The sequence below is a fragment of the Hypomesus nipponensis genome, chromosome 28 (genome assembly GCF_054491055.1).
Source record: "Hypomesus nipponensis isolate SF chromosome 28, ASM5449105v1, whole genome shotgun sequence".
Lineage (NCBI taxonomy): Eukaryota > Metazoa > Chordata > Actinopteri > Osmeriformes > Osmeridae > Hypomesus > Hypomesus nipponensis.
In genome coordinates, this window is record NC_140388.1 from 6,714,503 (window position 1) to 6,738,634 (window position 24,132).

General features: G+C 50.0%; 2 protein-coding genes across 6 annotated transcripts; one reads left to right on the plus strand and one right to left on the minus strand.

The window, feature by feature from the left end:
• Positions 1–229: 229 nt before the first annotated feature.
• Positions 230–13,087, minus strand: LOC146219697 (uncharacterized). 5 transcript variants are annotated; one of them, XM_084695158.1, is made up of 14 exons: positions 12,885–13,087; positions 10,038–10,589; positions 5,821–5,868; positions 5,135–5,179; positions 4,463–4,885; positions 3,917–3,958; positions 3,491–3,562; positions 3,259–3,372; positions 2,807–2,911; positions 2,572–2,664; positions 1,961–2,005; positions 1,657–1,785; positions 1,290–1,357; positions 230–1,111 (listed from the first exon to the last, which is right to left on the minus strand). In XM_084695158.1, exons 1-13 carry the CDS (start codon positions 12,927–12,929, stop codon positions 1,298–1,300), a joined length of 1,773 nt encoding a protein of 590 aa, XP_084551284.1. In that variant the 5' UTR covers positions 12,930–13,087; the 3' UTR covers positions 230–1,111; positions 1,290–1,297. The 5 variants fall into 5 exon arrangements, with proteins under 5 accessions (XP_084551284.1, XP_084551283.1, XP_084551282.1 ...); XM_084695157.1 differs by having other exon boundaries at positions 230–1,018; positions 4,400–4,885; XM_084695156.1 differs by having other exon boundaries at positions 4,400–4,885.
• Positions 13,088–19,451: 6,364 nt separating this feature from the next.
• Positions 19,452–24,090, plus strand: riok2 (RIO kinase 2 (yeast)). Its single transcript, XM_084694640.1, has 10 exons — positions 19,452–19,617; positions 19,930–20,068; positions 20,173–20,289; positions 20,384–20,559; positions 20,996–21,084; positions 21,347–21,538; positions 21,714–21,806; positions 21,999–22,445; positions 22,618–22,720; positions 23,334–24,090. The coding sequence occupies exons 1-10, from the start codon at positions 19,552–19,554 to the stop codon at positions 23,493–23,495; spliced, it is 1,584 nt and encodes a 527-aa protein (XP_084550766.1). The 5' UTR covers positions 19,452–19,551; the 3' UTR covers positions 23,496–24,090.
• Positions 24,091–24,132: the final 42 nt, after the last annotated feature.

Sequence of the window (24,132 nt, forward strand, 5' to 3'; positions counted from 1 at the left end):
CTGGCACCAGTGATGAGACAATTGTACTTATTTACAGGATTGTCAGGTTGTCTTTCGATTTAGCAGAGGTTTTTATTCCAAAGTGACATACAGAAAAATCATGATGTAGAAGTTCACAGTTTTATCAGGAAAGGTAGATGGAGGTTTAGGCGGAAGGCTCTGTGCCTCAGAGCTGAAGGACGCGAGAAAGCTGGGGTTCGTTGGGACCAGTCATGACAGGACAACATGGTTCATGAGTCACGGTCAGTGACATCTTTATTCAAAAGTCAATCCATCTCCGCTCGTTCAGCTCCTAGCGATGTCTCTCACCCGAGCACGGACAGACCGTGAGCGCATAAACCGCATTGTACCACATGGTATGGTCTATACAAAACAATTAGAAAAGAGAGAAGAAAAAAAAGGAACTAAAACAGGACTTTCTACTCGGCTCCCCCCTCCTCCACAGGGGCACGCGTCTGTCGAACGTTAAGCGCTAGCTGAGCTTATGATTGGCCGAGATGTGGTGTCACACTACCACCTGGCCAGACACTCAACGGGACTGGGTACACTGAACCTTAAAGGAGAGTTGGCTGTTACGGACTATCCCTTTAAAAAAAAAAATGGCATCACATTAGGGAAAAGGGGGTTGGGGGGGGGGCACGGCCTGATCTCTCATCATGCCCCTTTAGGATGGGAGAACAACTAGAAAAAACTGGATTCAAATATCAAACACAATGAAATGTCCCTCCATTCCACCCCTACAAACATGGTCCAAAAGATACAGACTATCGCCACATTCATGAATTCTACGGTATTTATACACAACGTATGCAATTTACATCTGATGCAAATTCATCCCTCTGGGATACAGAAAAATCTATGAAATAAGCCATAATTTGTCATCCAATACTGTCTATCCTCTGTCTCCACGTGGCATCAGGAACATGTTTGTTGTGATTTATTTCGGCGAGAACCCAAGCGGGAAAGGCACTTTTGAGTGTTGATGTCCATTCAGTTTCCCAGCGGTCCCTTTTAAGCCCTAAAAAAATAAAAATAAAAAATACATTGGAAAAAAGGAAGTTTTTGTTTGTTTCCTGTTAGGCGGGGTCAGTTTTGTACTGACTGAAGACCCCTGCAAGAGACAGAGGGATCCTGGTTAGAGTTGAACACCACAAACAAACTCTTGTGACACAGAAACATATCATCTTCAATCTTCGTTCTACCCCGCTGGAATCCACCACTTCAGGTACACAATTCAAAGGCTGTTCAACAGTCTGCCAGTGGCCCAGTTCACAGATAGGGTAGCTCACCTCGCAACCTAGCCCTCGATGACCACCTCTGCTGTGACGTGGCCGTTCAGAGCGCCCTCGGCTACCTCCTGCAGGAAAAAGACGGACAGTTAGGGCGTTTCTGGAAAGAATAGGGTCTAAATTCCACAACTGTGAAGGTGTGAGGTCTGTGCCTTTGAGTTCAACATGGTTCAACATGGATCCAAAAACAACCATTGGAAAGAGACTCGCGTTGTGTGACGTGTGAAGGGGTATCCATGTTGTTTGACACTGCGCTATTTTCACTATTTGTAAGCCACTTTGGATCAAGGTGGGTGCTAGATTAATCACATGAAGATCTCAGTTAATCAGTGTGTGTGTGTGTGGGGGGGGGTTGTAAGAGCCTCACCATAGAGGGAATTGGAACAGGATCCACCAAGGTGAGCGTGTGACACTGGAGCTCAGAGATGATTGGCTGAGGGGGGGCAGAGAAGTCTCCCGATAGGGCCTCCAGGGCGGTCGTCTCGTCGATGGCGTCCTGGAGGACAAACGTGATGAGATGGCGTCGCACCAACCAGGAAGTGACTGACGCGACTACACCTGATACGCGTTTGCAAGCACCCACAGGACATTGGAGCTATCCCAACGTAGGGGAAGGAAATGCAGTTCTGACTTCGGATTGGCCAGACTCCAACAAACACATATGGACCTACCTTCTGGACCTCCACCTCCAGCTGGGCTTCGACTTCCTCTTTAGCCTGAAAAAAGGGAGGAGAGACTTCAGTCAGGGCGGTCGAACCTCACGGTCGGCTAGAAGCGCGGCGCCATGAGTCCCACGCCGCTCGGAGGACGGGCCGAGCGGCACCGGAAAGAGAAGAAAGGGGAGAAGCGACCAACCCCGGGAGAGATGGAAGGAGGGAAACGGAGAGGGAGGAAAGGGAAGTCGGACGCGGATGGCCGCAATCATTTGAGACGTGAGGAGATGTTCACGTGGGGGACGTTTGACTGAGAGAGAACACCCATTGGCAGAGTCATGCATTAGTTCTGCACAGCTAAAAAAGGGAATTGAAAATGACCGACTGAATGAAAAGTAGGAACTGGAGGGGTGGGGGGTGGGTGAGGGGTAGGTCTCCGGATGCAGGTGACACTTAGACACTGTGAGGTGGAGTAACCATAGAAACGGCTTTCCAGTCAGTCAGGACTGGGCACCATTTGCATCCAGTGGACAGCTGAGAGGATCGTAAAGAGGTCATGAGAGCGGAGAACGTTTAGTTCGGGGGGGGGGGGAGTGATTGAGAGTTGTTCATATGTATGTTTTGCTGACCAGTAGGGCCTCGTCAGAGGGCTGGAACACAGGCGGTAAACTGTCGTCTCTCTCCCCCATCTTGGTCAATCGCTCCTCCTCACACACTGCCTCCTGACCAACCAAATAACCAGTTACACGTGTGTGTGTGTGTGTGTGTGTGTGTGTGTGTGTGTGGGGGGGGGGGGGGGATCTACAACACCCTGGTGCTCTCCTCCTCTGTGTGCTTATGGGGGGAACCGAGTCAGCGACTCACCTCTATGACCTCATGGGCCAAGATAGGAACGGGTTCAGGGGCGGGTGTGATGTCATTCAGAGATTCTGATAGGGCGTCGAGAGCGTCAGCTGTGACTGCGGGCACCTATAACAAGAGAGAGAGATAAAGAGAGAGAAGAAGAGAGAGAAAGAGAGAGAGAGAGAGAGAGAGAGAGAGAGAGAGAGAGAGAGAGAGAGAGAGAGAGAGAGAGAGAGAGAGAGAGAGAGAGAGAGAGAGAGAGAGAGAGAGAGAGAGAGAGAGAGAGAGAGAGAGAGAGAGAGAGAGAGAGAGAGGAGAAAAAGAGAGAGAGGTTCAGAGCTGAGCAAAGACAGGACAGGTTCTGACAGCATGTTGACCCACGAGTTTCTGGTTTGCGTGTTGGAGACACGGAACAGGGTCAAAAAAACGAACAAACAAAAACACCAAAAAAACGGAGGGGACACCCGTCTCACCTGTTCCTCCACGACGGCGAGCTCAGGCTCGGCCATGGCCGCCTCTACTACGGGGGCGGAGTCTGTGATGACAAAGTCGTCGGCCACACAGTCGGCGACGGCCACTTCCACGGCCTGGCGAGGAGAGAGAGCGGTTAGGTGAAGCAGGTATGGGACAGTTTGTTTTCCAACCCCACACGTCTCTACAGTGCTTTTCCTCCGGGTGAAGGAGGAGATGGGTGGAGTCTCTCACCTCCACGGGGGCGGGCTCAGCTACGGGGGCTTCCACCGGCTCGGCCTCCACCTCTGAGATGACTGCAGCCACCTGGGGGGAAGGTTCCGGAGAAGTTTGTCTCAGACATGCAAGGATATCAGTCTTTCCTAATCACGATCATCCTTTATTTCTTTCTCATAGTCATATCATATGTAGTCATATAAATTGGGGAGGCTTATTGACAGTGGTAGAGCATGCGACTGCACGTCCAGGGGTCACAGGTTCAAATCCCCTATTTGATGCGTTATATAAAAGTAACGCTACACTAAATAAACATATCCCTCTTTTAGTTTTCTACTTAGCCCATAGTCTGACTAAATCTATAAGTAGCACTCATTTGCAGACAATATATGATAATAGACAGCACAGTGTACAAGTTTTGTGTAATGAGAAACGGGATCTTACCACTGGAATCTCCTCTGGTGCTTCTGCTGGGGCAGGTACGTCCTGAGAGGAGGTGAAAGCCATCGTTATAACCTGTCCAAAATCCTCAGCGAGATGATTTTCACACATGTACAAACTTGATTAAGCGTTTTTAATTCCTCAAACATCATGTAAGGGGTGAAAAATGAATCAAGTGGTGAAAAATGAAAGGTGAGGGAAAACTAAATGCACTCCACTACTATTATTACATGCAAACACACAGTGACAGACAACCCAAACAAAACATGTGGCTTCAGTTGTGGATTCATCTTAGCAAGAGTGTGAGAGCGTGGGTAAAGTTATAGATTCTTCTTAGCAAGAGTGTGAGAGCGTGGGTAAAGTTATAGATTCTTCTTAGCAAGACTGTGTGGACGTGGCTAAAGGTGTATCATCTTCATAGCAGGAGTGCAAAAAAGCAAAGAAGAGGAGGAGGAGGAGGAAGGGCAGCGGCTGGGCCTGGAGCACCTCTGCGACTTCAGAGACCAATGGGGTCTCAGCTTCAGCCTCCGTCTCCACGGCAACAGTCACCTCGGCCTCGACAGCCACGGCCTCGATCACCGCGGCCTCCACGAGCGTCTCCTCCGCCGTGACCTCGGCCTCAACGGCGGGGGCCGCCTCAGCTTCTATGATGGCCTCGGCCTCAATGATGGGCTCAGCTGCTGCCTCTACGACTGCCTCGGCGACAACCTCAGCCTCGGGGATGGGCTCTGCGTCAACTTCGACAATGGGCTCAGCTTCAGCCTCTGCGACCGCCTTGGCGACAACCTCAGCCTCAACAATGGGCTCTGCCTCAACTTCCACGATGGGCTCCGCTGCTGCCTCGACGACTGCCTTCTCTCCTGCCTCAGCCAAGGGCTCGGTCTGAACCAGAGGCTCTGCTTCTACCTCAACCACGGCCTCTGCCTCGGCAGGGACTTCCGACAGGAGCGCCACCTCTGAGATGACATGCGTCTGAACGAGCGATGGAACACCGTCAAGTCGACAGAGCATGCAACTGGTACACAACACAGAGAGCTACATCTCTAGTTCACCCACAGACGAGACTCATCGCCTATCACGTTCTACCAGTCAAGCTAGGCTACATTCCTACTCATGCGGAGAACCTCACACATAGACATTAGACAGTGGACTGAATGGAATGGATTCTATGTTATGCCACTGGCACAATGACACGGCAGAAAGCAGGGGCAGAGATATCACCTCGGGGACATCGGTGACGATGGCTATGGAGTCTTCCACCTGGACCTGGAGAAAAAAGCAGAGGGAAGAGCTGTGAAGAATGATCACAATCCCAAAACACACAAACACACTCAAACGTGCCGTCTACATTGTACACTAGCTCAAACGGGAAACAGGAAGACTTTCCTTTGGAAAGATTCAACCAAAAAACACAAATCAAGATCCAGGAGTGTTTTGAATGCACAGTCATGCACAGAGGGCTAGTCTGGAGTTAATATACCTTTATGTTGTGAACTGGGCCTTAGGGGTGTGTGTGTGTGTGTGTGTGTGGGGAGGGGTGTTAATCAGTGACTCCATACTGTTGCTTTGATTAACGGGTGGTGAGGTGGGGAACGACGATAAAGTGAAGCCAATTTCCACAGCTGGTTAAAGGCCCCCAAGACATTTGTATAAAAAAATGTTTTGAACTATTCTGGGTAACTATTTATGTTGAAAGAGTCTGAAAAGCTCATTTTGAAGCAGAAGGAAGAGGTTCTTTGTCACTAAACCACCTCCGTTGCACAAGAAGTCTAGAGTTTCACTCAGAGGGAAAAAAAGACACTGGGCTGGTATGTACAAACATGTCCTATGTTCAAGCTTCACCAGAGGAGGGGGGGGGGGGGGGGGAGGGGTTGACTAACTGTGAGTAGAGGGGTGAAAGGGTTTACCTCAAACTCGGCAGGGGCTGACAAGTGGGCCTCGGGGAGGAGTGTAGCCTGGAAAAGCAGAGGAATTTGGTCAAGGTGAGATAAGCATCCACTTTTAGATTCATCCATTTATTTATGTTTCATAAACATCAATAAAGAGGCAAAAGAGTCGTGCCGTTGGCCTCTGACGTGTCACTTGATTCCACGCGGGGAACATTGACATGACATCTCCCAACAGCAGTTCGGATATAGGACTTGTGGAAAACACACAACCGCTTCCGTCTGGAATGTGCCATTGCTGTCCAGTTTAGCTCTGACAACCGTGAAATGGAGGGGTACCATAGCCTTGTTTAGCGCTAAAGGGAAACGCGGCCACGCTTGGAAAAAAACCCTAAAGATTGCAGCCCTTCTCTTGAACCAACACAAGAGGTCCAGACACCTCATAGAGAGCTGGCTTTAGGAAAGCCTCGGGGAAGAGAAAAGGAAGGGGGGAGGGGAGGGTTACACAACGGGTAGTAACGCTACAGCCAATTACATAATGGTGGAGGGCTAGCTGCCACGCCCCCCTCCCTCTCCCTCTCACTCTCTCACTCTCTCTCTCTCTCTCTCTCTCTCTCTCTCTCTCTCTCTCTCTCTCTCTCTCTCTCTCTCTCTCTCTCTCTCCCTCTCTCCCCTCCTCGCTCTCCACGCCGAAGCAGAACAATGGTCCACACAGGCTCTCAGCTCAAGATGGAGGGTTAAGGACGGTAAAGACCCGTGGTGGCAGCCATGTTGTCGTAGCCCTCGTGTGTCCCCTCCTCAGAGACACACAGCCCTGCTTTCTGCCCCAGTGGTCACCCTCAGGTTGGCACCAGCTAAGTGCTCACTAGGCACCCAGCTTTGTGCCCGCTTTCAGGCTGTACCGCCAGCCGTAATGAGCGCTACTGACAGCCTGGTAGACTCCAGGGCATCAATATTACATTTGTGCAGAAAGTGTAAATAATTGACTATTCATGGTAGCAGCCAAGGTAGGGAAAGAACCCTTGAGTGGAGGCTGTGGTCTGATTTGAGACATCACTTAGACCGACAGAGCCTGTTATCCAACAGCTAAAGAATGCAGAACGTCCATCAGCACAGCTCTGGAAATAGGAGTGTTTAGTTTCCTAACACACACACACACACCTCATGTTCAAACATTGCAGATGACTCCCACAACCACAAATGTAAGAGCTTCTCTTTTGTAAAAAAAAACATAAAAAAGAAACCTGAAAACACATTTTCTGTCAAATGCTCCCTGTCAGTAGAAGAGAATGGTGTTTAAGACCCCACTGTCAATGATCTTCAAACAAAGCCAACGGACAAACATTCACATGAAGCTGCTTGGTAAATGTATAGCCAACATGGAGGAGAAGGAGGGAGGAGGGAGGACCGCGAGCTGAGAGCTATCAATACTCTCTGCGACTGGCAGCTCAATGCACTCACACACACACACACATACACTTCCACACACAGATACACGCAACCACACGCACCAACACACACACAGGTCCCTCCCTCCCGTCAGTCTGTCCGTCCGTCCGTGTCGCTCGGAGAACACCGTGTACCACACTGATCTGATGGCAGCCTCTGTCTTCGAGCTGCCATTAACACACACAGGAACAAAATGTACAGAACTGATCAGAGTACAGCCCCCTGCTGGCCAGACTCCACTTTAACCCTTTGAAGTACAGAATGTCCAACACTGTTACCACCATATCACTCAAACAACTCAGGGTTTCCTGTTTCTTTTAAAGGAACACATTAGCTGGTAGGGGGGAGGGGGTTGTGCTGAGAATGCACCACATTTCCTTGACCAGAGAAGGGAAGTCAACAACAACAGAAAAACACGCAGACAAAGCTAAGAGGGGCCTCCAAGAGAGCACAAGACAACCGTAGTTGGATGTTGAACAAAACAATGTCAACAGCACGGCCGACATGTCGTCCGCTGGTCTCAAAGCACATACAGGAGGAGGGAAACGCTTTCGCATGTGCCGTGTGTGTGGGAGACGGAATGAGAGCAGGCCTCAGCCCCCGCCCACCTCTGTAATAACAAAGCCCTGGTCTATCTGGGTTTTCAAGTCTCATGGGGGGATGTGGGGGGGGGGGGCTCGAGGGTCTCAAGGGCTGAGCCACTAGGTGATAAATCAGTCCTCCCCCTAGCCGCAGCCTCGCAGTTTCTTTGCTGCAAAGCCTCTAGATGTTTCTGTGGCCAACGTGGACTCCAATCTCTCCGCTAGAAACCCTACACATTGTTTACGCGGCTCCAAAAAAACACAGCTGCACATCTCTACATGGGTTCGGACCGACTGAATTAGCTTAGGCAGACACACCCTCCCTCCCCCACCCCCTTCCTCCGTCCCTCCCCTACCCCCTCCTCCTCCAACTCCTTTTCAACCTATGCATTTTTGGTCCCTCCTACCTCTGTGGCATCAGCCCCAGACCACAAGGCACACGCACACACACACACAAATGTTGCTCTCTAGTTGGCCCCTCCCCCAAGCGTGCACGCGCCAGGCAGAGGTGCACGTGTGAAGGGGGCCCCCATTAGCAAACACACAGGAGAGACGAGATGGAAGGAAGGAAGGGAGGGGGGAGGGAGAAGGGGCGGAAAGAGGGGGAGGCGGTATATAGGAGCTCTGAGCAAGCTGGTACAAAATGTTCAGAAGCCTCCGGAGCCACGCCCCCTACCTCTTCTCTCAGAAAATAGACCACGCCCACCCCCCACCCCCCCGATCTATCATCAGGGAGGGGGGCGGGGGGGGGGGGTGCTCACCTGCGTTTCCACGGTGACATCCAGGAGTGGGAGCTCGTCCCTCTGCCCCCTCAGCCAGCTGAAAATGAGCCCCATTTTGGCAAGCTCCGAACGGGCACACACGAGAGCCACGGGCCGCGAAGTAGACTAACCAGCGAGGAGAGCACTGACAGGGCAAACCTCCCTCTTCAAGTCCCCACTGGGTGTGTGAGGCACCGGGGCCGAGTGTGTGCACTGTGGGTGTGAACGCCTCCCAATGTTGACCTAAAAAGCGACAAGTCGCTCAACTAACCCAACAGTCCAACTGTCCGGTATGGGGAGGGAAAAATTCCTTCTCCTGCTTCGGTCAAGGAGCCCTATGGAGAGCATGTGCGGTGCTGGGCCGTGACTGGCGTGCAGGCAGAAGGAGCAGAAACCCTAGAGCTGGGGAGGGAGGAGGGGATGTGGGAGGGGAGGGAGGAGGGGGCTAAGTGTGCGGGGGGTGGGGGGGGGGGCCGGGGGGGGGGGGCGATCCAAGGGCCAGAGCGTTAGACTGGGCCTTCTTATATAGGATGTTGTTCTGGCGACTTGGAAAGGAAGGAGGGGGGGGGGGGGCATTCGGAGGAGACATATCAACCGTCTGCGCTTGTGTTTGTGACTCCTCCCTGCTCACACGTTCACATGTATGTGAGTGCATGCTGGCAGCACATACGTGGTCATTGCAGAACCACCAAATAAGGCATATACACACACACACAGTCAAGTGGACCCCAAATAGGACATTGTGTACTAGATCCACAGAGCAGCTGCCCAAGCTCCCATCAAGCATCTCCAACAACATATTCATTTGGTGCTTTTATCCAAAGCATATTCCAGCACAAGCGGGGGGGGCTTTGAACCTACAACCTCTTGATCTGCAGTCCGACTGCTCTAACCACTGAGCTCTACCCTCCATGCTACCAACACCACACTAACAACCCTGGGAAAGATGAAACAGGCCACTGGTGCAAGCACATCAAGAACAACATTGTGAACTTGTCTTTGAGAGATGGTAGAGTTCCCAGTGAAGTACAAAGAATCCTCCACATGGTCTGAAACCAGTTGGTGGCTAGTTGACAGACAGCTAAGCTCCAGTACCCAGTAATGTATAGGGGCTGAGGAGCAAGCCCCGCCCACCACCACTACCAGAGTCATCTATAGTTCCTGGTAAAAGGAACACGTTGTTCTCTTCCAGCCCCCTCCCCTTTCCTTCCCTCTTCCCACTCCTGCACTCCTCCCCCCAACCCACAGGGACATCACTCCATCTTACAGGCAGGAAGACCGACCGAGGCAACCATTTTCACGGCACAAAACACCCTGTTTCCCCAAGCACATGGCCTTTGTGATTTTTTAACCACGTGCGCATCGGAACACAACCAAACCCCAAACTCCTACACCTCCCCGGGCTAGCCGACGTTAAGAACCCCCTTAAAGAGAGAAGACGCCTTACCTCTGGTTCTGGTTCTGCTTCTGGAATGACGGGTTCGGCCTCTGGCACTGCAGCAGCTATTTCTGTTGGGGGCAGACTCTCCACGAGGGCTTCTGCTGGGGCAACCACCTCGGCCTCGACCACTTCGGCCTCAACCACCTCAGGCTCGGGCGCTGCGACCTCAACTGGAGCTTCTGGAACTTCGACTGGGACTTCTGGAACCTCAACTGGGGCTGGTTCTGGTACTTCGACTGGAGCTGGTTCTGGTACCTCAACTGGTGCTGGTTCAGGTACTTCAACTGGTGCTGGTTCTGGTACCTCAACTGGTGCCACAACCTCGACCGGTGCCACAACAGGGACCTCGACTATAGGGACAGCAATGGGGACAGCTTCAGGAACCTTGGGGACAGCCTTGGGAACTGCTTTAGGCACCGCCTTGGGGGCAGCCTTGGGGATTGCTTTTTTGGGGGCCGCTTTGGGCAGCGATCCAGGGGGTGCTTTGACCGCCGCGATGCCCGGCGTTCCCTTACTGGTCACGGCATACTGCTCCTCCAGTACTCTCCTCTGGGCCTGCTGTGGAAACACACACAAGACGGACTCAGAACGCTTGCAAACGCCTGAACCTCACCAGCGCACGTCCTGAACCGAAATTCCGTCAGGACAGAGGTTACCGAGGGCATCCCCACTCCCCGAGGGCAGTTTGTTATTGAATTCCTCCTGTGGTTGGGGATGAGGGGGGAGTAAACAGGGCTTTAGGGGCATTGTATTCGATTAAATCCTTGGGAAGCCACATTTAGGTACCAACATGCAGCTAGCACTAGGCCCAACATGTTTTTTTACTCTGTGGACTAAAACCCCTTTAGGCGTAACGAGGGAAGTTTGGAAACGTTTGCGAGCAGGGAGGGGGGGGGGGGACAGGTTAGATAATGGCTGGGGATTGGCTGAGGTTTAACGATTCTGACGGGTCTAGTGAAGCGGGGAAGAGAATTCAGCGAGTCAGCAAGGCTGGTCCGGTCCGGATGGGGCCAACCCCCCGTAGGCCAGACAGCGGCCTAATCACATCATAATCAGGTTATAATCAGGTTATAATCAGGTTATAATCACAACCAAACGCTTCATTAGGCTTGAGCGGGGGGCGGTAGGGCAGGCGGGGGAAGCTCCGCTAGCTGTTTAACTCGGGGGCAAAGTGTGAACGGAAAGCCATCTCTCCACCATGCTGCTGGCGTCCAAACCGCCACACCCCTCACCCCTTCGCCCCAGTAACCAACCAGTGGACCGGACGTAACTCGGCCGTTTGGTTTTGGTGTCACCCGTCAAGAAGGCTTTCTCCAAAAACAAAACCGGTCCGACTACTCTGTGAGGGTGCCGGAGGGGGACGTGCACTGATGCGAAGAAGTGTTAGAGGATGAAAGTGGCAAGCGGGTTCCCTCCCTGTCAGCTCAGAGGGCAGATATGTCAAGCATGCGACGTGCGATTAGACTGTTGACGGAGACCTGGCAGATTTGGAAGGAATTCCTTCTTGGGGGGGGGGGGGGGCTGTGTGATAGGCCTTTAGGAGGGACACAGCCCAGACCCGGAACTGGAACTCACCAGAACTGGGACTCACCAATGGAAAAGCCATTCCTGTAGAGGCACTACCAAATACAGGCTCGGACAAGTGACCACACTGGAAGGGGAGGGGGAGGGGGGGGGCCTCGACACCATACTGAGAATTGCTCGGCGATGCCGCACGTAGCAGCAGGAGCTCTGTGCAGACCAAGGCAGCTGTGAGCACGGCACATGGCACACGTGAAAATCTAAGTGAGAGGGCGGAATAACACACTGATTGTGGAGAGGAGGACAATAGGGGCACAGTGGAGAGACCATCTACCATCCTGGTAGGGGGGGGGGGGGCGCATAGAGAGAGGGTGGCACAGGGTCACACCCGGGGTTGACCTCTGCCCTCTGGAAACTAGGAACTGCATGTTACTCCTCTGGCCACAACCACTCTTCACCCCTGGGGTGGGGGGGGGGGGTGGGGGGGGGGCGTGGCGGGCTGGGGAGGGGAGGGGGGCTGGGGGGCACATGCGCAAAAGTACATGTTGTTCGAATGAAACTATAATAGGGACTCTTTTTGAAACGTGCGCACTCCAAATCATACCGAGCTGTACAAATAGCCCGTTGTGCCGGGAATACACTTAAAGCACTTCATTAAAAAAAAACACAAAAAAACATTGATGTCGCATAATTCCCAATACACTTTTCTGCCTTTCATTATATTGTTCTAACGAACTAGATATTGCTATAGGACACGTCCGCATGTTTATAACAAGAATCAATAACACCAAGCTGATTTAAGAGATTTGAATAATTGGTTAGTCCAACAAAAAGCACTTTACGCGCGGCCTTTCACAAACACGGACTAGAATGTTAGTGCTATAAATGTACGGAGAGGACGGTATGACCGGAGAAGCGCACAGCTCAGAGATGCGTGCATCCAAACTTTAGGTTAAATAAAGCAATAGACCCCATGTTTACGCTGTTGATGAATACACACATGATAATTAGAAAAACTATTCAGAAAACGTTGGGATTGTATCCAAAATGCTTTGATTAAAAAAACTTAAGGGGTAAATGTGGAACAGAGTTTGGAGGAATTTGGAATCTGAAAAACAAGCCAGCTCGAGGTCGAGGAGTGGACTGCTTCGCTGACACGCGCACAGACGCGCACAGACGCTTCGTTATTTATCTGCATCCCTAAATTCTCCACACGTACGTTGCACGGAGCGCAAGTGAGTCTGGCATTCTCGTTCTAAAAGGGAACACATCGGAGATGGTAAGCGCGGAGATTTCTAAGGTGAAGATGACAATGGGCAGGTGCGCACTTACCACCCTCCTCATGCGGCGCTTATTCTTCTTCCTCTTGCTAGGCATTTTCGCGTGTGGGGTTTATGGAACACGAAAAAAAGAACCTTTATTTCAGTTCTTCCCGGCAGACGGAGAGGGGAGGAAAGCTCAGTGGAGGACGTAGCGGCAGCAGTAAATGAACCCCGGTCTTTTGACCAGATGTTACTCGACGGAGGGACAATGTGAATCTTTTTAAAGCCTTCTGTAATTTTTTTCCATGACTCCATAGACCTATCGGGCAGAAGCATTAGGAGGGGGCGTGGACGAAAGAGGGGTGTGTGCACCCCCTTGTTGATTAGCATCAAGTAGGTCTACTACCTCTATAGCCTACTGGGTTACGTAACATCATCAAATTGGTACCGAAGAGGCGCGCCTACACCAACAACTCTACCACGCCCCCTTTTAGATCCAGTTTGATTGAATTGAATGTGTCGTTTGAAATAACAGCCTATATGACAAGTCCTTATACTTGAAGGCTATTACGACTCGTGCGTGTTTTTAAGTGAATGTTGTTTGTTTGTGCTGCTGTGTCGCAAATACGCTTTACCGACTTATGGCACGTGAAAGTAGGGTATCTTTCGATTGCACTGATTTCATAACCATGCGCACCGAAAATAGCTTGCTGTAATTTGGAGTCGCAACATCAAACACAACAACCCGACATAAAACATAATCGCGCACGTGTCTTCATCCCTGCGCGCTCCGTTTTTCCGAAACCAAGTGTAATCTGGAGGTGATTTTATGTGTATGTAATATTACCATACGTATCTGTGGTTCAAATGTCTAGGCGTATGTAGTCGTTAATAACTCGGGCATCAACACTGTCCCACAAGTCGTCGATGGGCTTCCGTTAGTATTCAGGGGGCTAAAAGAGAATCTTGTAGGTACAAGGCAGGATGGCTGTGGGGAGGCGTGTCAACTCAGTCTTTTGTTTGGATCTTTGCTTCGCGGTATACTTGGCCTATAGTACACGAGTATCTGTTGTGTACCTTTCTCTTCTACAAGCTCGGTGTAGAAGAGTCACGCGATAAAAAAAAATAATTCACGCGGTTAGTTGAGAGCTGTTGACTCTATACCCATGTCTTCTTTTGACACACTCATATAGAACGAGACTATACTCAACACACTGTATGCATCTTAACCGCAAATGCAAATTTACTAGTTGAGTATGCCCGCTTCACCTATCACTCGAACTTGCGTGTATTAGAAGTGATACGGACGTTAGTAAACGAAAGTTAATTAACTATAATAAACTGGGATGCGTTCTTATTATGTCGGAGTAATACGCACTTGCAATCTTGAAATGTGGTGTAGCTGCTTGCATTTGTCACATTCATATGGGCCTCAAGTGGCGTTTGCACAGTCTCGAGGGAAATCACAACCAGGGGAGAATTGAGTGTGTGTTTCAACTTAATGCAGCTACAGGCACAGTCACCCAAACAGTGGAAGACAGAGGAAAAACTTGATTTTCTCTTGAATAGGCAAACCTTACCTGCCCTACATTCTAACAACATGTTTAGACCCACGTGGTCCGGCACATCCAAACTCCCAGAGCCACGTATGCATATGACGAGGGGAATGCGTGCGCGCAGCTACGCGTGTAGGACTACACACAGGTGGTATGTTATCGTCTTCCTTATTAACCATTACCCTCATGTTATCTGCCTCAGCCTCAGTACTCGATGTACAAATGCGGCAACAGGCCGTTTAAAACCACAGCGCTTATAGAAAGACAGAGAGAGAGGAAGGGGAGGGGGAGGGGGCCCAGAGTGATATTGCCCTCCATTGAGTCCAAAATCCAGTGTCCTGCATCTGACACCAACACAATTGACACAGAATTCGAGCCCATGTCACCACACAAACACACATGCATGTTCACATGCCCCTCCCACACTACCATTTCTCAGTCTCTCACTGCGATGGAGCCCGCCCCTCCCCCCATCTTTAGGAGCCTAACGCATGTGCTTGTAGCAGAACAGAACCCAACAGGGTGCTGCGTGTGTGTGTGTGTATGTGTTTTTTTTCTCCAGTTGCTTAACAGCCGGAAAGGGGAAAAGGGGAAATGTGCTCATTGCAATCTAGAGACATCCTCCCCATCGAAAATCTAGGAACCCCCAAACCCCCTCCCCTTACACACGGACACACACACTTACTACATGTTGCTCACATACAGTACTGACAAGGGCAGCTGGGTAACCGTACACTGCAAATAGATAGCTCTGTGTAAGTCAGTGTGAATATCATGTGTGTGCGTGTTCACATGCTCACTGTTTGTCAGCCACAGCTTGCAACATCCCGGTGGCAAATACCCTAAAGGTTTCATCACATCATATGGGCCTACTATGTTTGTGTGGTCAAACGTGTTTGCTGTATTTGTCTATGGTCTTCCGTTTTCAAAGATGAGTAATCATTCATATTAAACAGTCCTAACACATGCACTCTTTATGCCTACCTTCCTGCAAACAAAAGGCTGTCAGCCCAAGCAAGTGGGATCAGCTCTATCAATTTCTGTTTGGCAGGCAAACACACGTCCCTTGTGTGCGTGTGTGTGTGTGTGTGTGTGTGGAGTCAAAGCTGTGTGTGTGTGTGTCTGTGTGTGTGTTTGTTTTGGGCGGGGGCTGAGCAAGAGTTAGTGTTTATAAATCTCGGGATGTTAATTCATGTACTTTTTCATTTAGCAGACACTTTTTAAATCCAAAGTGAGCACATCAACACCCCAATTCAGCTACGGTGCGCCATCGATTTCTGGTGGTCTACCTGGTAGAGTTGCATGTTCCTGCACGTCCTCAAAGAAAAACGCAATAGCCCAGGGTCACATAAGCCGGTCAATCTTAGTGGTATGTAGTTCATGGCTGGTCAATCTTTTAGGCAATCTTGAGTTCAAGTGTTCTTTTCCAAGGAGAACTTTGCCTTGACCTGCGTCAGATCTCATCTGGATTGATCATACCATAGTGGTGTTTTTATATACTGGTGTTTTTATGAACTAAATAATTGAGGGTGTTTTTCCACAGTTCCTGTTGTCTTAGGAATTCTGGAAGGTTCCTATTTGATGGATGAGACTGGGAGCTCCAAGACTGCTCTGGGCCTCAGCAGTCACTGGCTTCTTCTTAGCAGACTAACTGAGATCCAGCCTCGAGTTTCACATAGAGCAGAGAGAGGATCGTTTAACATAGAGCAGAGAGAGGATCGTTTTACATGGAGCAGACACATTATTATACGCTTATTGACTATTCATACCAATGGCTCCAAACTTTAAACTTTGAATGAAACTGGCAGTTTGAGCCCAGGCTCAAGGGTTTTCAGCTAGATATTCCTCACACTCATATTGTTTACGTCAGAGAACACACAGGAGTAATACTGAAGTACATCAATATCATGCCTGCTTTACTGTAAGCAAGCAAACGCCTTCTGTTCAGGAAATAGACCTGTTCCACTTTGGAATCAGAGAACCCCAGCCAACCTGGCAAGTGAAAGTTCCTGTTTTCTGAAGGTATATTCAGTGTTCCGAGCCACGGCCTTATCTTGGGGACAAACCCTGTGTCCTATGGCCTCCCTACCCCTGCATACCTCCCTCAACTCTAGGGACCTGCGGGAATGTGTTCTGTCAACAAACCCCCCACACCCAAAGCCACTCACGCAGCGAAACATACACACGCACACACACGCAGACCCACACACACAGACCCGCACACTCACACATCGACACACACACACAGCCACAGACCCACACCCACAGCCACACACCGATAGACCCACCCGCGCACACACACAAACCCGCACACTCACACACCCATGTACACGAACACGCTTGCAGACCTCCCCACCCAACATCACCCCTCCTACGTCTCACATGGCCATATTTAAATGAGGGAGCCCAGAAGAGGAGATGGGCCGGCAGGTTTCAAAGAAAGAGAGACTTGGAGAATCCAAATTGAGTCCATCCCCCCTCCCAACTGAAGCAACTGTGACTGCTCACCCGACAACAGGACGAACGCACACTCATACACACGCAGACGCGTGTGTCACACGAAAACACATACACATACTGTATGCATGCACACAAACGTGCATGCGGGCGTGTACGCGAACGTGTGCTTCCTTTCTTCCTCGGTCTTTCAGCCAGCCTGCCTCTCGTTGACTCGCCTCGGGGCTTGAACCTATTTCACTCTTTTCCGTGGCCCAGATGTGTTCATATCCATGCAGGCAGGGGGTCTGGGGGGAGGAAAGGTGCAGAGAGAGAGACAGAGAGAGACAGAGAGAGACAGAGAGAGAGAGAGAGAGAGAGAGACAGAGAGAGAGAGAGAGAGAGAAAGACAGAGAAAGAGAAAGACAGAGAGAGAGAAAGACAGAGAGAAAGACAGAGAGAGAGAGAGACAGAGAAAGAGAGAGAGCGAGAGAGAGAGAGAGAGAGAGAGAGAGAGTCAAACAGCAGTTTTGAATCTAGGAGTTCTAAAACTGTCTTCTCCTCAGTGTTGCTACAGAGTGGAATGTTGGGCCCCCCATGTGAGATATACCCACTTAAAAAAAAACCCTCACATAGCTGTAACCAATGTACTGAATCATAGAATTCTGAAATGGCACTGAACTGAAATAGCTTGTTTGACCTGAGACGGACTTGAAGTGTATAACAGTCCATATTCTCTCAAAATACTTCACGTAGTTGCCTTTGACTGTTACTTCTGCATAGAAAATGTCTGTTTTCTCCATATTTGGCTGTTGTAGGCCTGTGATCAAAGCGAATGCTATGCAAATCCTTTGGATAAAGCATGCTGACACATTCCAACTGCCCATACAGTAAGCAGGCCTGGAGTTTAAGAGAAACCTGTTAGGCAGGTACATGTAAAACCTTAAAGAAAAAGTAAGCCACGATTTTGGGTTAGTGCAGATCCAGGTACAAGGAGATTCTGGTTGTTTCATGCTGCTGCAGTGTATGTCAACGCAGCAAAACTGGTCAAGTCATTCCCACTTGACTCCAGAACGGTTGGCGGAGTCGTCTTGTCAGTTTACAGCCTAAGACACAGCCCCCCCACCTTTGTTTCAAACATGAGGAGGCCAAAATGGAGTAGATGCCATGTGCCTCCAGAGCCCTGCTAACCCCCGGACTCCCACTGCACAATGATACAGTCAAAGAGACAATATTGCGCCCTGCTGCTTCAAAAGCGTCATGACACACGTGTTCCGTCTCCAAACCTTGTTCATTGTCTCGTACTGAATCACATTGGGCCGAGTCGTCGCATGAGTTACGTCATTGCAATGGTCCAGTTCTCAATAAAACATTCATGGAAAGTATGTTGCCCAACTGTAGTTGCAGCACTTTGCCTGCTCGGTTGTAACCCCCCTACTCCCCTCCCCACCCCCTCCTCCACCCCGAACCCTGAAGGCCAGAGATAGTAACTGTCACTCAATCCGCCTTCTGTCTGAAAGACGAGTGCAGGACACGAGACGTGCGAGCTCTATTTCTGAGAGATGCTGTGACCTTCGCCTCTCCTCCTCGAGACTATATCCATCCTTCAGTCCTTCCAGTTGGGAGGGGAGTGGGTCAAGGGTCAAGAAGGTGGATACACAGTGTAGCTCCCAATATCACATATAGGATGGCATGACGGATGATTTATGGACATGTGTATCGGGAGAGACCTCACCTCTAACCTCCAGGGGCTAAAAGGAGAGATGTAAATAAGACCAGCCTCAACAAAGACATGTATGCAGACACATGTCTGTGTATGTGTTGGTCACATTATGCATCATCTTGTATGAGTTCAATTATTGTATTCATTATTGTAATAATGTCATTCAGTGCCTCCTTCATGGCATAATTGTGCATTGTATTGTGCATAAATTGTCGTCTAATAGTCCAGGGTACACACGGTCTGTACCATAGATGCAAACTCTGCCTTTATCACTCAGTCTGAGTGAGAGAGCATGGGTTCTCAAACTTTTGGGGGACAGGGACCAGGGGTCCTTGAACATGACTCCATCATAACCGTAACACCCATTCAGGCATACCCTTTATGCTCTTAACTGGACACAATATGCTTTTTTATTGGTGCAAATGGTCCCCATCTTTAGATTATAATATATTTTTTACTTTTTCACACCACAATTTTTCAATGTAATTTATGGCAAATTATTTCGCGGAGCCTTTGGCTATATGGTTTGCGGACCCCACGTTGAGAAGCACTGGTCTAGAGGATATTAGGAGTGCACAGCTTGCCTTGATATCTTTCTAATCACCGACTACAGTGAGTGTGAATTTAGATATTTCGTCACCTTCTTATGAGGAGGGATGAACGAGCGCATATGGGGCCGTTTTGGAGGACAGCAGGACCTCAAATAGCAGCAGGAAGCACTCTTTAATCACACTAGAGCTCCCTCGAGATCAAAATATTAACACCATGTCAAACTGCAAGGCCTAGTCTTCGATTATTTTTCAACATTTTTTGTTCTACTATTAGATTTATGTACTTCATAATTTAGTGGTGTTTCGCTTTGTTATTTATCTCAAATCGTCAGGGCACCGCTAGAGGGGAGTCAAAGCACGAGTGACGAACGCATCACTTCCTCCTTCAATTCCACGTGTTTACATGCCAGAATGAGAACCAGAACATATTAGCCGATTATTCCCGTGTAGTGTATTACTAAAAGCCTAAATATGGGCAAATTAAATGTTGTGGTGTTGCGGTATTTATCTCGAGATGATTTCCGAGTCCTCACAGCCGTAAGTTGCTCTTATTGTTATTCTATTTTTCGCTTTAGCTTGCAAGCTAGCTGAGCTAATAGTTAGAAAGTATATTAAAAGCCCCAATGTCACTCATACTTACACGTTCTATTCAGTACAAAACGCAAGTCAGATTAGCACTAACATTTGGAATAAACAACCAGCTAGCAACTGATTAGCGTCGCATGCGAGGCTATATAGCAGCTACGCCTTTAAACATTGTATTGACAGGTGAAACAGCCACTCTTAGCTATCAAAGTTAGCAAGCCTTCATTTAATATACTCTTCCGTCATGGACGTAAAACATTGCAGGTTGAGATGGGGATGAAGAACCATGAGATCGTCCCAGTGAATCTGCTGTCTTCCATCGCCAGCCTGAAACACGGGGGCTGCAACAAGATTCTGAGAGAGCTGGTCAAGCACAAACTGGTGGCTTACGAGCACACTAAGGGTAAGGCCACTCAGAATGACTGTCATAGAGAGGACCTGACACGAATAACGGAGTGAAGGCATTCAATGACATGCAACTGAAAACTCCTTTATGTGTGCGTTAAGCTGTCCATGGCTACAGGTTAAATAACGGAGGCTACGACTACCTGGCCCTGAAGACCTTCTGTTCACGCGAAGTCCTCATCTCTGTCGGCAACCAGATGGGCGTGGGGAAAGAGTCCGGCAAGAAAAACGCTTTTTTATTGCGTGGATTTATTTGTTAATCAAGTTAGCTCTTTTTCGTGTTCTGAATGTGTTGATCCTCGATCTCCTGTAGATATCTACATTGTGGCCAGTCCAGAGGGGGACCAGTACGCTCTAAAGCTGCACAGACTCGGACGCACCTCCTTTAGGAACTTGAAGAACAAGAGAGACTACCACAAAGGAAGGAAGAACATGTCTTGGCTCTACCTCTCTCGCCTCTCTGCCACTAAGGAGTATGCCTACATGAAGGTACCAACTGATATAAGCGTCTGTGTAGTTCACTGTGACATTGCCTGTTAATAGGGCTACGCAATTAGGATTAGATTCGATTTGGGTCAGCTGAAGGAATAGAGAAAGTATTATACATGTCAGTTAAGTCATTGTCATGTTTCATCACTTGAAAGTTATTTAGTAGTTGGGCCTACAAGTTCTATTTTTACTCGACTACTACTAATAGTCATAATTAACTGCAACTTTACAAATATATAAATTACAACCGAATAATGAGCAATGAATATGTAAACACAATGACGGTTGCTGCAACTCAACAATAAACGAGCTGTTACTCGACAATACAGAGTTCTAACCTAAGAATCACGGCGTGTCTGTACAGCATAGTAGCACGTTTGGTCTCCATGGCGTTGATGCCAGGGTGTGATGGCCCGGGTGCTTGTCCCCCTTCCAGGCGCTGTACGAGCGAGGCTTTCCTGTCCCCAAGCCCGTGGACTACAACAGGCACGCCGTGGTCATGGAGCTCATCAACGGATACCCACTGTCAGTACCGCACGTCCACGCACACTGGAACTGTTCATCCCTCCGTCTCGGGGTCGTCTGCTCTGAACCCGACGACCTTTTCCGCTTTGTAGATCTCGAAATTCCTTGAAGACCCTCCCGGAATCTAGACCTTTCCTTTCCCTCTTTCTATTTCGTTGTTTTTTTTTTCTTCCGTCCTCCTAGCCCCTTTCTGTGGACGCGTCTGCAGATCCCAGCCTTCTCATTGGCTGTCCCGTGTGTGTGTGTTGTTGTTGCTGGGCAGGTGTCAGGTGCGGAAGCTGGAAGACCCGCCCTCCCTCTTCAACGAGCTCATGGAGCTGCTGGTCAAACTGGCCAATCACGGCCTGATCCACGGCGACTTCAACGAGTTCAACTTGATGGTAGACGACCAGGATCATGTGACGCTGATCGACTTCCCACAGATGGTGTCCACCACGCACTACAACGCTGAGTGGTGAGAGAGGCACACGCACATACACAAAATGAAGACAAATGTGTTACCGTTGAATAATAATACAAATTTAATGTTGTAAAAAAGAAATCATGTTTATTCACTTTTTGTTCAGAGCAATTCAAACATGACTTGATCCACTGGGGTTGGCTCAACTCCACCATTGTTTTTTCAACAGGTACTTTGACCGTGATGTCAAATGTATCCGAGATTTCTTTGCGAGGCGATTTAACTACGAGAGCGAAGTGTACCCAACATTCAAAGACATCCGGTGAGTGTGTGTGTGTGTGTGTGTGTGTGTGTGTGTGTGTGTGTGTGTGTGTGTGTGGGGGGGGGGGGGGGGGGGCACAGAGGGTACAATAGCTAGCAGTAGCAAGGTACCACAAGGAACTGCTCTGTGCTTTTATCTTTTCATTCATGACGCGCGCGTGTGTGTGTGCGCGGCACGGCTCATGTCCCGCAGGCGCTCCGTGTCCCTCGACGTGGAGATCTCCGCCAGCGGCTTCACCAAGGACCTGGAGAGAGACGCGGCCCTGCTGCAGCCTGCAGGACCAGAGGAGGGGGAGGAGGACGGGGAGGAGGAGGACGGGGAGGAGGCCGGAGAGGAAGGGGAGGACAGCGTAGACCTGGAGGAATACAGACATGCCATTCTGGAGCTGGAGGGGCTGAAAGTGTGCGACCCGCAGACAGACACACCCCCCCAGACTGAGGAGGAGGAGGAGAGGAGAGGGGGAGGGTGTCCGAGACCGACCGACGCTTCCCAGGTTAACGGAAGGGATGAGGAGGATGAGGGGAAGGAGGGAGACGAGGGGAGATGTGACGACGAGGAGGAGAAGAAGAAGGAAGAGGAAGATGCGTGTCCAGACCTGCTTGACCTGTCGGCAGTTAACAAAGAGTTCAAACCATTCAGGTAAACGCCACCAGCGTTCTCGTTCACTAGAATGAGCCAAATCACACTTTACCTGCCAATGATTGAACCCCACGAATCAGCCTGCATGACGTCCCATTTCCCTTGTGCTTATTGCTGTGTGGTGTGTGTGTGTGTGTGTGTGTGTGTGTGTGGTGTGTGTATTACTCTACAGAGATTCAGACAGCCTCCTCCATGTGGTTGCGCACAGTAGACGTCGGAGAACAGACAGTGAAGCCACCATGGGCAGTACAGGCAGCTGCTCCACCATACCTCCGGTTAGTACACACACACACACACACACACACACACACACCCAACTTGTCTGTCATCACGTAGCCACTCATGTCCTTGAGGGTTTAGGTTGGTTGAGGGGCAGTTCTATGGGCGTATGTGAAGCCCTCTGTGACATGCTTGCGTGTAAAAAGGGCTATACAAATACATTTGATTTGATGTCACACTTTGTATGTCGTCAAGTTTCTTCCGATTTCAAACGTGTTGTTTTCATGTGTGCGTGTAGGAGCTGGTCTGTCGTTAGCTGCTGTGTCTGTTGGTACAGATCATCCTCTGGTTGTCTTATGTAAATCATTTTAGTTGGAGCCGAAGGGGAAATTCTAATGACCACCTCAACCCTAATGCTACCAGTGCACCAACAAGGTTGATTTCCCACTCCAGAGCTATTACACCTGCCATAGCACTGGAAGCCATGTTGGTTTACTGTCCTCTGAAATAACTTATTCGTGCATCGGTGGAGTTGGAGCTGGGGTGGTCTTTTGGATTCACCTTCCTTTCCAGGCTTCTCACGGGCCGCGGCGACGCGGAAAGCGTGGCTGTGAGTCTGTCGCGACTGGAGTCAGGACCCGTTGATGTGACGTTGTGACGTGTTTGCAGGACGTGGTGCGTCAGAAGGTGCGCCGCCAGCTGAGCCAGCAGCAGAAGGCCGCCCAGCGGAGGAGACTGCAGAAGGGCGAGGCCAACCTGGTGACCCAGGAGAGGAGGGAGAACAACGACAACATCAAGTCCAGCCTGGAGAGCGCCTCCTTCTGGGGCTGAGAGGAGGAGGAGGAGGAGGAGATGGGAAAGGAGAAGGAGGAGGAGGAGGAGATGGGAGAGGAGGAGGAGGAGGAGGAGATGGGAGAGGAGGAGGAGGAGGAGGAGGAGGAGGAGATGGGAAAGGAGAAGGAGGAGGAGGAGGAGATGGGAGAGGAGGAGGAGGAGGAGGAGGAGGAGAGGAGGAGGAGGAGGAGGAGGAGGAGGAGATGGGAAAGGAGAAGGAGGAGGAGGAGGAGATGGGAGAGGAGGAGGAGGAGGAGGAGGAGGAGGAGGAGGAGGAGGAGGAGGAGATGGGAGAGGAGGAGGCGAGGAGAGAATGTTTCTCTGACGTGAAATGCCTAGCTAGAGGACGCAAAGAGGACAGGAAATGACTTTGGACAAATAAAACGTGCACCACGTTGCCCCAAGTTGTCATCAGACCAGCCGTTAGACTGAGAAGGAAGCCGTGAGGAGGAGGACAGGAGGGGGCAGTGTGACAGTGTGTGTGACGATCTTCCACAGACAGCTCCCTGGCTCGTGTGCAGTGTGGCCGCTGTCGATCACACCGTGTAACCTTCCCTTGACAGCAACGACAATAAAACATGGGGGAAGGGAAGTGGAACGTGTGCGCTTCACTGATTTTTCGGCAGTTCTCCAC

Coding starts and splice junctions, on each gene's coding strand:
- riok2 (XM_084694640.1), top strand. CDS start 19,552: ATGGGCAAATTAAATGTTGTGGTGTTGCGGTATTTATCTCGAGATGAT. Junction 20,290..20,383: donor GGGCGTGGGGAAAGAGTCCG/GCAAGAAAAACG, acceptor GATCTCCTGTAG/ATATCTACATTGTGGCCAGT. Junction 22,446..22,617: donor AAAGAGTTCAAACCATTCAG/GTAAACGCCACC, acceptor ATTACTCTACAG/AGATTCAGACAGCCTCCTCC.
- LOC146219697 (XM_084695157.1), bottom strand. CDS start 12,929: ATGCCTAGCAAGAGGAAGAAGAATAAGCGCCGCATGAGGAGGGTG. Junction 3,563..3,916: donor CACCAGAGGAGATTCCAGTG/GTAAGATCCCGT, acceptor CCTTCCCCCCAG/GTGGCTGCAGTCATCTCAGA. Junction 3,373..3,490: donor CTGAGCCCGCCCCCGTGGAG/GTGAGAGACTCC, acceptor TCTCCTCGCCAG/GCCGTGGAAGTGGCCGTCGC.